Below are 12,477 nucleotides of genomic sequence, written 5' to 3' on the forward strand. Positions count from 1 at the left end.
GTTTAGTATTCTAACCCCGTCGGCAAAAAGACGAACTGAAACGCAGAATTAATATCACCCAGATGCCGAGAGATGCTATCTGTTTGACTTTTCTCCGATATACTGCATGGCAGGGCCTCTGGAAACTCGCTGCTCATTTTCTTGCCAAATCCTACTGGGAAAGTAAAGCTAGTAAAGCCGTGATGCTCATTCCATGTTTTTAAAATTGATCAAGTAAGCCATATGGTAACAACGCGCTATTGTGGATTAAACTGCTCCTAATGATAAGCGTACGATTTATAAGAATTGAACGAAATGAACTCTTTTAGATGGGAATTTATTTCAGCCTTGAAAGTGGAAGGGTTAATAGCGAATGAGAGATATTGTAGAAGTTAGGAAAGTCAATAAAGATGAATATTGAATGGACAGGTTGTTGATTAAGTTACTATATTTTTTTCACCAGCTGCAGCTTGTTCACGTCCTTGTCGGACGCGAAAAAAATGAGCATATAACTTTTAGATGTTTTTCAATAACGAGAGATCAATGAGACATTGCTTGAAATTGCTTGGGATCTAAGACCACTGAATAGCTTTAAATAACTTTATATGTTCGGAAATCATGATGGTTTTGACTTTTATGTCAGAGGTATATCCTTGTAATATACAAAGATTACGGTGGGAGTTTTAGTTATGCAATTGGATATCATTTATGCTTTGCGGGAACAAATGTCTCTCCGATTTGAGATGCGTGAAAATTTAAAATTTACTCTAAGAAGTAGGAGAATCTAGTAGAATCTAAAGAAAATTTTTAGGGGATCGTATGATTTCCAATACGGAGCTGAGGGGGTCAGTCGTCGCTACCGGAGTACAACGGGGAGACTAAAGAATAACGGTTCTATTGTTTATGTGGTCTAAAAAATGCGGGAAATTGACTGTTGCGGTTTCTAAGATGGCTTTTATCTAATGATAGATCGTTTGTGTGAAAGAAAAGTTTGAAGGACAAGAAAAAATAAGATAGAATTGACATATATTGAACATTTGACAATTGGTTCATACGTCAGCGTGCGTTCATCGAGATATGAAGCACGCGAGAAGTTTGGAGAGCACGAAAGATGCGTAAGAGTTGCTCGAGGCGTAGCAGAGAGCTAATCTAGCTTCTTGAATGCTCTCCAAACTTCCCGTGCTTTATATCTCGATGAACGCACTGCCGACGTATGAACCAATTGTTTTATAACATTGTCAACCCTGCGAAACAGGATGACGCCGGCCGTGCCTGTTCTTTGTTTTCTTTTTCTTTTCGTTCTTTTTGGGGAGTTAAAAACTCCATTCCCAAGGAAAAATTAGGCAGTTCTTCCTCATCAGCTGGCTCACAACTTTCCATGCTTAACTTAAATTGCCGCCGAAGTCTTAACCAGTTTTTTTAATAGTAAATTCCTAAAGTAAAAAATCGCGTAGAAAATTTTTCTTTTTCTCGAAAGATTTCTTTGCTGACGTAATGAGCGTGCACAAAAGGAATATAGAGCACGCTTACGCAACTGAATTTGATTAGACAAATTCACTAGCTATGTTATAATCTAAAAGGCTAATTCGAAACGGATTGTCGATAGTCATTGCACGCAAAAATAAGAGAAATACGGAGTATGTAGGACATTTTCTCGTGTTATTACATGTTTGCAAAAGGAGCGAGGCCTTTAGTAAAAAAAAAATAATTATTTTAAATTAAGAATTCACTTTTCGCATAATTGTGACTGCAATGAAAGGTCTTTATTTGCCGATCACTCATAATAGCAAAACAATTTTTTTTCTGAATGACTAAAGACAACAAAAAAATGCATATCTTAAAAAAAGAAAGTAATAATTTCTCGAATATTCCAATATCTTGACATTTTGATGAGTATGCTCGTTATCCAGTACTTTTCTTTAATAAATCAAAATCGTCGATTCATGTTGGCAATTCGTAACCGTATAGCGATCAATTTGTCGCTTTAGCGTTCACAATCGAGTAACTTTAATTTTTAAACGAGAATACAATGTAGGTGAAGAATTAAGGATCGTAACCAGCTGCCGTTCGAATGAAACTGAGAGAATTAAGGGAGGATGGAATAATGAAAAAAAATTGAAACAGCTTTCTAATGTTGTGTTAGTTTAGTTAAGAAATATTGTCCATTTGTCATGGTTCCTTTTATAAATTCTGCTCAGATGTGAGAAGAAGAGAAAACAACTGAGGGATGTCTTCAAATAGCGAAACGAAACGTTAAATATATTTTTTTTAAATTTCGTAACATCTACGGCCATGGATTAATTTTAAGAGCGTGTCCACGAGAGCACCAGGCAGTCGTGCTACATGCCACCTCACCGATTTCAATGAAACTTTCTCAATTTAAAGGGTCTACCCCAAAACTCTAAAGACAAACTGGTTTCTGTGTTGGTTTTTCCCAGGGGGAGATAGACCACCCGCCGGTTTCTCTTGGTTTCAACGAGGAAATCGCTTCAAAATAGGTAAAATGCATGAAGCTCTCATTGTGATGGTATTTAACCAATTACTCTGAGGGTTTGCAGACAATTTTTTACATCATAGTTTATGTCTGCCGTAAGTATCAGTCAATTTGATTGACGGCTTGTCAATCAACAGAGGCAAATAAACGACCATGTTTTTAGACTTTGCGATTCATCCAAATATTTGACAACTTTGAGCTCAAATATCTCTCCTTGCCAGAAAAATACAACACTAATCTTGAAATCCCTTTATAATTCATCATTTCATCGCTGAAAAAAATTTTAAAAATCTTTTGAGCACCACCGTATTTTTGTCTTGGATGCCTTTTAAAAATCTGCGCCAGTGACAAGTTTCTCTCAACTACAATCTCACCCGTCAGCAAAAAAGAATAATTGAAAGAGAGAATAAACATAACCCAGATGCCGAAAGGCGCTTTCTGTTTGGCAAGGCCTCTGCGAACTCGCTGCTTGTTTTCTCGCCAAATCCTAAAACTGTCTTCTGCTCATTCTATGTTTTTAAATTTGATCTAATAAGCCATATAATAGCAACGCACTATTGTAGACTAAACTACTCCCGGTTATAAGTGCACGATTTATGAGAATTGAACGAAACGAACTGTTATACATGGGAATATGTTTCAGCCTTGAAAGAGAAAGGGTAAATAGTGATTGGGAGATGTTTTTGAAGTTAGGATGAGAAGATGAAAATTGGATGAACGGTGTGTTGGTTTAATTGCTTTATATTTTTCACCTTTAGTGTAGTTCCTTCGCGTCCTTGTCAGACGCGAAAGGAAGAGAAAATAACTTGTAGATGTTTTCAACAACGTGAGATCAATGAGGTATGTTTAAAATTGCTAGGAATCTAAGTCCACCAAATATTTTTGAATAATTTTATCTGTTCGGAGATTTTAACGGTTGTGATTTTTATCTAAGAAGTATTTCTGTGTAATATGCAAAGATTGCGGTGAAAGTTTTTGTCATGCAATTGGAGATCATTTACGCTTTGCGGGAACAAATGTTTCTCCGATTCCAGATGCGCGAAATTCTTAAATTTATTCTAAGAACTAAGAGAATCAAGTAGAATCCAAGGAAGATAGATTTTGGGGGATTATATGGTTTCCAATGCGGAACGGAGAGGGTCAGTCGTCGCTAACAGAGTACAACGGGGAGACTAAAGAATAAGGAGTCTACTGTATATGTAGTTGGGAAATTGATCGTCGTAGTTTCTAACAATAGATGGCTTTCTTTTGACGATAGATCATTTGTCCGCAAGAAACTTTGAAGGGTAAGAAAAAAATAGATGGAATTGACACATATTAAATATATTAAAAGAAAAATTCGAAACGAATGGTCGGTACACACCATATTATTTTGCAGGAGGAAAAGAAATACGGAATTTAATTATAGGATATTTTCTCTTGTTATTATATGTAATATATTATGTTACATTATATGTATATTAAAAGAAGCGCGACCTTAAGTCAAATATTTCTCATTTAAATTTCGAATTAAACTTTCATGTTTGATAATTCTGATCGCAATAAATGGTCCCTATTTCCGATCACTTGAAAGACCAAAACAATTTTTTTCTGAGTGACGCAAAAACTAAAAAATGCATATTTAAAAAAAATAATAATAATAATACTAACAATTTCTTGACTATTCCAATATTTTGACATTTTAATTGGCATGTAAATTGATCCATATATGGATCAATTTTGGCTTCTGAGCTTTCACGATCGAGTAACCTTAAATTACAAAACCGAAGACGATGTAAGAAAAGGATTTAAGATCACAACCAGCTGCCGTTCGAATGACACTGAGAGAAATTAAGGAGGATTGAATAATGAATAAATATTGAAATGGCTTTCTAAGGGTGTGATGGTTTAGTTAAGTAACATTTTGGACCTGTTATGGTTCCTTCTATAAATTTTGATCAGATGGGAAAAGAAGAAAAAATAACTTGTAGATGTTTTCAAACAACGAAACGAAAGGTTAAACACTTTTTTTTCAAATTTCTTGACATCTGCGGCCATCGATTTTCAGTTGTCAGTTAGATGTGTTCGGAATTATGACTATTTTCAATTTATTTCAAGATTGTTTCCGTGTGACATAAACAATTTGTGAGAGTTTAATTTTTGCGGATGGAGACAATTTGCGCTTTGTAGGAAAAAAAAATCATGTCCTTCTCTGTATGACTGACAGTTTTATCAGTGAAACATCAGCCTGAGGGCGGATGCTCTACTGGAAGGACAGAGAGGAATGAAGTAATGAAGGAAGGAAGGAAGGAAGGAAGGAAGGAAATATTTTGAATTTTTATTATTTCCTTTTTCCATTATCTCTATAGTTCTACACAGAGGAGGTACAGAGCTGATAGGCGATTAGTCGATAGATGTGTCGAGTAAGTCAGAAAACAAAGAATGCGCTCTGGATACTTGCAATTGACCTTTGCAATGTTTTATTGAAGGGAAGTTTTCCACGAGAAGGTAGTTTTGCGGATCGACAAGTATCCTGAAAATCAATCTAAGTATGCCGTTTTGGGCCAATGCCTCCTTTTTTCTTTATCTACAGAGGTTTACTTTTTAAAATATTAAACGGACAGAGGTCTGTATCTTTAAATTTTTTTATGAGCTCTTATTTAAAATGCGATCTTCAATGAGATTTATTTAGAGGAACACCTTATGGGGTTTATTGATGCAAGTTACACCCTCCGAATTTCAAGAAAGTTGTATATGTATTGTCACGTAATAGTCTCGACGGACAGTTCCTTCAATCAATTTAAAAAGAGTAGGATGTATTGAGGAAACTTTTGATGTTCACAATAAATACAAAAAAAAAGAAGATTTAATTGTTTTTTGGGCCGGTGGTTGCTGTGATGAATAATTACTCCTTGTTGCTAGCAGGTCCTGAAAACAGTAACGAAAGGAGGAAGACCGCTTTAAGAGCTGCACAATGATTGCGACGGCAAATTCCACAGAGGGTGGAACACAGACGGAAACATATGAAGTATTCCAATGCTCTCTCTCTCCTTTTTTGCTGGGTTACGACAACAATCAATTCATTTTTTGAGCAGTTAACATTTTCCTCTCCATCACAGTATTTCTTGGGAATTCCTTCCTCCTCGTTGCCCTAAACAAGGAATTTTTGTTTCATCCGCCGCTCAAACTCTTGTATCGTCGTCTGGCAACATCAACTCTTTTTGTTGGTCTTGTTAGCCAGCCTCTCCACGCTACTTGTTACATGTCTTTGGTTCACGAACACTGGAATCTTTGTCGATACTCAAGGGGCGTAGTCTTCATATCAAGCTTTGCATTATGTTCAGTTTCATCACAGTTGATGTTGACAGCCATAGGCGTGGACAGACTTCTCGCTCTGTTTTTGGGGATAAGACAGAGACAAATAGCGACTTTAAAGCGCTCATGTATCGTTACAGCTACTTTTTGGATTTTACCCATCGCCGCTGGATCATTTTCCATTTCACATACTTAAATAACCATTATTTTGATAGAGCATTATGTGAGGTTCTCAATGGGGTTAACCTATAGCCATAAAACCGCAAAAAAATTTGACCATTAAGCATAAAAATTGTCAAACTACTTAACCGTTAGTCGTATAAAATTTTAACCTCGAAAATTATAATCTGGTAACAACTCATAGAATTATGTTAATCGGTCGCCGTAACATGGCCAACATTTTAACCTTTAGCCGTAAAAGCCATAACCCCATTGAAAACCTCATACTATTACAGTGAGCCCATAATTCTCAAATGCGAGTTTTTTGGATTTGATCGTTTAGCCTTGGAAAATGAAATTTGCTCGAATTTAGAGAATTCAAATAAAGTTGACATCAATACTAAATTAAACGGGAAGCAAGGTTGTCAAGCTTGCAATGTTTTGCTATTTTTCGAAGACAAGGAAGAACCTCAGCCATAGGAAATGTTATCATTCAAATTATTGCTCGGTGTTACTGCTCTCTGGTTGCAAGTTTCTTGCAATTGTCTGGGGAAAAGAGGAAACAAAAATGTTAAAGAGCGCAAATTGGCGTCGGCAGTTTTCAGAAAGAAAAAGAAATATCAACCATGTTAACAACTAGATGTTTCATTTTTAGATGCCAAAATCCATCATTAGTTATGAAAGTGTGACGTGCCAAACCGAAATACAGTCACTCAGTATTTTTAACAATTTTGGCTTCGATCATGCAAATCTCTCCCGCTAGAAAAGGAAAAGTTCACGAAGACAATGAGTCGATTGTCACGCAAAGATAGCTTATCTTTGCAAGAGAGAAACTTACTTAGGTTGTATTGTGATAGATCTTCTGGTGAATATCAAATATTTCAAAGGGGTAAACACTAAACCCTGAAGTTCCCTATTCAAAAAAGAATAACATTTTTCATATTTCATGTTTAATTACATCAGGAGTAATAAATGTGTGATGTAAGAAACTGAAATACTGTGTACTTAATGATTGAGTGGTGAGGCCGGACGGAAAAAAATTTGGTCATGATCTATGGACCGAGGGCAACGAGGTCCTTGCTTCATAGCCTACGAGTAGCCGTACTCACCCCCGATGGAGAAACGGAAGCGAGGGAACGTCTACGCAAACCTTACACTAATCGTGTTCCGTCACTCTAATTTATGCAAAATAATGTTACTTGATAATGTTTTTTTGCGAAGGGACACGTGATAGCGTGAAGGTTGTCGAGATAAGTAACAACTTTGAAGTGTAATCATTTTCCATTTTTCAGGTAAATTTGCAATTTAGCGTCCGGGTTCAAATTTATTCTTTGCTTTAAGGATGTAGGAAAAGATTATGATCGTTTTTTTGGTGTAGTGTTAGAAGAGGACGATTTTTGATTAACATTGCGCTCACGAAACTAGATTTCAACGTCCTTGCAGTTTCTGCTTGCATTTGTAAATAGTGTCACGGCCGTCATAAAGAGTTGGATCATTTGCCACAGAATCTCAAGGATTTCAAAGGTTTCTTCAAGAGATAGTTACGCTGCAAACGTGAAGAAAGAGCGACTCTTTACTCAGTCGAAAGAATCGCTGCAAGAAACAACTAGCTTTAATTTAGCTTCGCAGCGCCGTTCACAAAGAGATCGAAAGTTGAGGGCGGACAATCCTCTTGGCCCAAGTACATTAAGATAGTGCACTTGGTCTTCTGTGATAGCTTTAACGGGCGACACAATAAATATAGTGACCACTTTCGTCAAGAGAGAAGAGGCGACTGATCACTAGCGCTACTTGATACAATAAAGATTTTTCATAGCCAGTTGGTAACGAAACGGAGACATAGAAAAACATATGTATTGCTTTCTGCTGTTCTCCTTGAAATGTCTCTATCCTAAACGTCGCGCAAACTCTCCTTAAAACCTTGTCGTAGATCGCTGTTATCTGAAAAGTTGACCGTGAAAACATTTTGTTCACCTGCTTGTTTGTTAATATAAAAAATTAATTACCAATTGGAACCAATCAGAATTAAGGAAAAAATCGACAAAAGGAGTTAACCAATAAAACATCATTATATATTTTCCTGCAAAAGGGTGACGTGACGGAACACGATTGGCGTCAGGTTTGCGTAGACGTTGCCTCGCTTCCGTTTCACCTCGGCGGGGGAGGGTACGGCTACACGTAGGCTACTTGCTTCATGACCGAGAGCCAAATATTTTCTCGTCCGGCCCCACCGTATTCGGTCAATAAGCATTTTATAGAACGGCATACATGCACATAAAAATGATGTAATTAAAAGTTTTCGTTTTCATTTCGATTAGCCCAGAGAAGGGAAGGGAATAAGCTAAAACACAAGTGATCTGGATACCCAAAACACTTTGACAGCGGAAGTTCGGAAGTTTGGGAAAAGTGATTCTTTCATTTTGTTGTGTCATTTTTAAAAAATCAGCCGCATCGTAAACATCTCGGTAAGTGCGATTGAAAATCTTTTCTGGTCATTCGGTTTTTATCAGCTTTAGTTATATAATAACTGTAGAGAGGTAAGGCTTTTACTGATGGAAAAGCCTAGTAGCTGTTTTTCCGAGCTTTGTATTTGCAAGATGTAGTTATGTCTCGTTTCGAGCGTTAGCCCTTCACTAAAGCGGCTTATGGCGCGATTCAATAGCCACCGCAGTGAAAAAGAATTCGTTCTAGGTGACTTGTTAATCTCTGTGGTTTTATACCGTTTAAGTTATTCTCATTAACTAATGTTATTAAGTATCATTCAATTTGAGAAATTGATGATCATAAAACTAAAATCAGACGTCTATTTATGTTGTGGACTGTCCCTCACTGAAGGAAATCCGTGGTGCTTCATTGCGTGGTTTTCCAGTGGCTATGATCTACTCTAGCTATTAACTTGATTTTTTTTAGGAAGGTTGAACGAACGATTCAGAGATCGCATTAGATTCGAATTCTACTGCTACAGAAGCGTTTCGGGGTCGAGATACCTTTCACGTAAATCTTTGGACACTAGCGAAATGTTCTAAGGTACATATTTTTCAAAGGACCGTAACCTGTTTCTTTTTCTGTTAAAATGCAGAGTCTCGCATAAGAAGATAAGTCATGACGCTCCGCGCTCACGAAGAGAGATGTTTTAATTTTCTGTTATTACATGTATAGTACTAAGCGTACTTTTTCCGTTGAACGAATGCTTCATATCTCCACCGTTAAATTGCTTTCTTCAAAACTTTATGGTTTTATACAATGAATTTCAATCTCATTAGCTAAGATTGTTCAGCATTGTTTAATTTGAGAAACTTATTGTTTCCAGAATCACGTGATCAAAAACTAAAATATAATGTGGACTGTCCTTTACTGATGTCAGAATATATTCGCGGTGTTACAATTCGTGGTTTTTCAGTTTCCGTAATTTTCATTAATAATTCACGTAAACTTTCTTCTCTTTTTGTGAAAATACCAAAGTCTCCCATAAGAGGAGAGGTCAGTCTAAGACACCGCGTGCTCCCGAAGAAAGATGTTATAATCCTCTGTGAGGAACTGGAGGAAGTGTCACTCATCACTGAGCCTACTTTTCAGATGCAATTAGTTTACGACCCCTGCCGTTAAATTGGTTGATTATGCTAATAAGTATCAAATAAATACACAGTACCATGATATAGTATTCTAACTCTGTCGCCAAAAAGAAAAATTGAATGACAGAATTCATATCGCCCAGATGCCGAGAGGTGTTATCTCCTTGACTTTCCTACGACGCACTGTATGGCAGGGCCTCCACTAACTCGCAGCTTGTTTTCTTGCCTAAAGCTAAAGTTGTCTTCTACTCATTCCATGTAGTCTAAGAAATGCGGGAAATTGACCGTCGCAGTTTGTAAGAATAGATGACTTTCTTTTGGGACAGATCGTTTGTCAGAAAGAAAAAATATGAACGGCAAGAAAAAACAAGATATAATTGACACACATGGAACATTCTAAAGGGAAATTCGAAACTGATGGTCGGTAGTCACTGCATGCGGAGGAAAGAGAAATACGGAATTTGTACGATATTTTCTCATATGTTTGCAAAAAAGCGAGACTCTTAGTCAAATAATTTGAGTTTAAATTTCGAATTGAAACTTCATTCCAAATAGTTGTGACTACAATGAATGGTCTTTATTTGCCGATCACAAGAAAACCCAAATCGATATTTTTCTGAGTGCCTCAAAAACAGAAAAATGCATATTAAAAAAAAAAAAAAGTAATAATTTTTAGAATCTTTCAATATGTTGACATTTTAATAGGCATATCCACCATCCAGTATTAAAAGCTTTAAAGACTCAACGATGACTTCGATCCATTTTGTCAATCCGTAACTATAAATCGATCAATTTTGGCTTCTCAGCGTTCGCCAGAGGAACTTTAAATTGATAAAAACGAGGACAATGTAACCAAAGAATTTAAGATCACAAAAAGCTGCCCTTCGAATGACCCTGAAAGAAATTAAGGAGGATGGAATAATCAATAAATATTGATATGGCTTTCTAAGAGTGTGATAAGGGCGGATGTTCTACTGAAAAGACAGAATGGAAGGAAGGAAGGAAATAAATAATTTGAATTTTCATTATTTCTTCTTCCATCTTCTCTATAGTTTTACAAAGAGGAGGTACACAGCTGGTAGGCGAGTAGTCGATAGATGTTTGGAGCAAGTCCGAAAACAAAGAATGTGCTCTGGATACTTACAATTGATTCACTTTTGTAGTTTTTCATTTGGCTGAAGATAGTAGACTTTCGTGATGTTTTATTGAACACGATTTTTTCAGCAGGAGCGTCATTTTGCGGATCGACAAATATCCTAAAAATCAATTTATGTTTACCGTACCGGGCCAATTCCTATTTTTTTCTATTATTATTATTTTATATATATATATATATATATATAGAGAGAGAGAGAGAGAGAGAGAGAGAGAGAGAGAGAGAGAGAGAGAGAGAGAGAGAGAGAGAGAGAGAGGTTTATAAAAAAAAATAACAATCTAATTGTTATCTTCATCCTTAAAAGTTTTATCAGCTCTTATTTAAAATGCGTTCTTGAGTGAAATTTATCAGCCAGAGGGACACTTTTAAGGGGTTGATTTATGCAAAGCATGTCCTATAAATTTCAAGAAAGGTGTGAATGTATAAATATATAATATAAGGAAGATTTTAGAGTTGATAATATAAAGAATTAAAAGATTTAATTGTTTCTTGGCCAGGTGGAAGAAGTATTATCCCGTATTGCTAGCAGTTCCAAAAAACCGTAGCGAAACAAGGAAAGCCGTTTTAAGAGCTGCACGATGATTGCGACGACAAACTCAACAGAGGGAGGAACACAAACGGAAACATATGAAGTATTCCTATGTTCCCCCTCCTTGATAGTTGGGTCACAGCAAAAATCGATCTCTTCCTCAGCAGTTAACATTTTCCTCTCCATCACAGCATTTTTTGGGAATTTTCTAATCCTTGCTGCCCTTAACAAGGAAACTTCCCTTCATCCACCGTCGAAACTCTTGTATCGTTGTCTGGCAATAACTGATCTGTTGGTTGGTCTTGTTAGCCAGCCTCTCACTGCTACTTACTGGATGTCCTTGGTTTACGAACACTGGAGTCTTTGTCGATACGCAAGGGACGCAAGCTTCATAGCAAGCTTTGCATTATGTGGAGTGTCTTTGTTGACGCTGACGGCAATTAGCGTAGACAGACTTCTCGCTTTGTTGTTAGGAATAAGATATAGACAAATAGTAACTTTAAAGCGCACATGTATCGTTACAGCTACTTTTTGGATTTTATCCGTCGCCGCTGGATCATTTTACATTTCATATACTCGAATAACCATTTGGTCTTGTATTATAGTCATACCGTCATGGTCAGTGATCTCAATCGCCTCGTACACAAAGATTTTTCGCACTCTTAGACATCATCAGGCTCAAGTACAAGATCACGTTCAAAAACAGCCGAGCCAACCAAATGCACTGAACATGGCAAAATACAGGAAGGCAGTGAGCAGTGCACTGTGGGTGCAGTTAGCATTAGTTGTTTGTTATGTACCAAAATTTACAATGCTGGTTGTGATCACTAATAGAAAAACATATTCTTCACATATAGTCTTTATTGATGGAATTTCAAGTATTTTTATGTATTTTAACTCCACTTTGAACCCGTTTCTTTACTGTTGGAAAGTTAGAGAAGTGAGACAAGCAGTAAAGCAGACAATCCGACATGCATTTTACTTTCTATGGACTTAGATATATTTTCTCGGAGTCGCCGGACTTGTATTAACAAGGCGTAATTTAAAGGGAAAGAAGAATGAAACAAACACGATCTTTCAGCATCTATTGTGTTCTAGATGCTTTAGTGTTTGCCTGTTTATGCTGATAAATACCAAATAAAAGCACAGTACCATGGTTTAGTAATGTAACCTCGTCGGCAAAAAGAAAAACTGAAAGGCAGAATTAATATTACCCAGATGGCGAGAGGTGCTATCTGTTTCACTTTTCTCAGATGTACTGTATCACCCTACTTACACAATCTAAATGGCTAAC

At 36.7% G+C, this 12,477-nt stretch overlaps 1 protein-coding gene across 2 annotated transcripts in view; it reads left to right on the plus strand.

Annotated features, from left to right (window-relative positions):
• The window catches only part of LOC113668926 (melanocyte-stimulating hormone receptor-like), a 20,538-nt gene extending 8,199 nt beyond the window's left edge, over positions 1 to 12,339 (plus strand). Inside the window, exons 1-2 of one of the 2 annotated variants that reach the window (XM_089186554.1) lie at positions 8,253 to 8,391; positions 11,152 to 12,339. In XM_089186554.1, coding sequence (XP_089042680.1) covers positions 11,233 to 12,180 — 948 coding nt within the window. In that variant the 5' untranslated portion in view covers positions 8,253 to 8,391; positions 11,152 to 11,232 and the 3' untranslated portion in view covers positions 12,181 to 12,339. Of the gene's footprint in view, positions 1 to 8,252; positions 8,392 to 11,151 lie in introns of those variants that run through there. The other variant, XM_089186553.1, reaches the window with a different exon arrangement.
• Positions 12,340 to 12,477: the final 138 nt, after the last annotated feature.

The sequence above is a fragment of the Pocillopora damicornis genome, chromosome 11, assembly GCF_964200805.1.
Source record: "Pocillopora damicornis chromosome 11, jaPocDami1.2, whole genome shotgun sequence".
NCBI lineage: Eukaryota > Metazoa > Cnidaria > Anthozoa > Scleractinia > Pocilloporidae > Pocillopora > Pocillopora damicornis.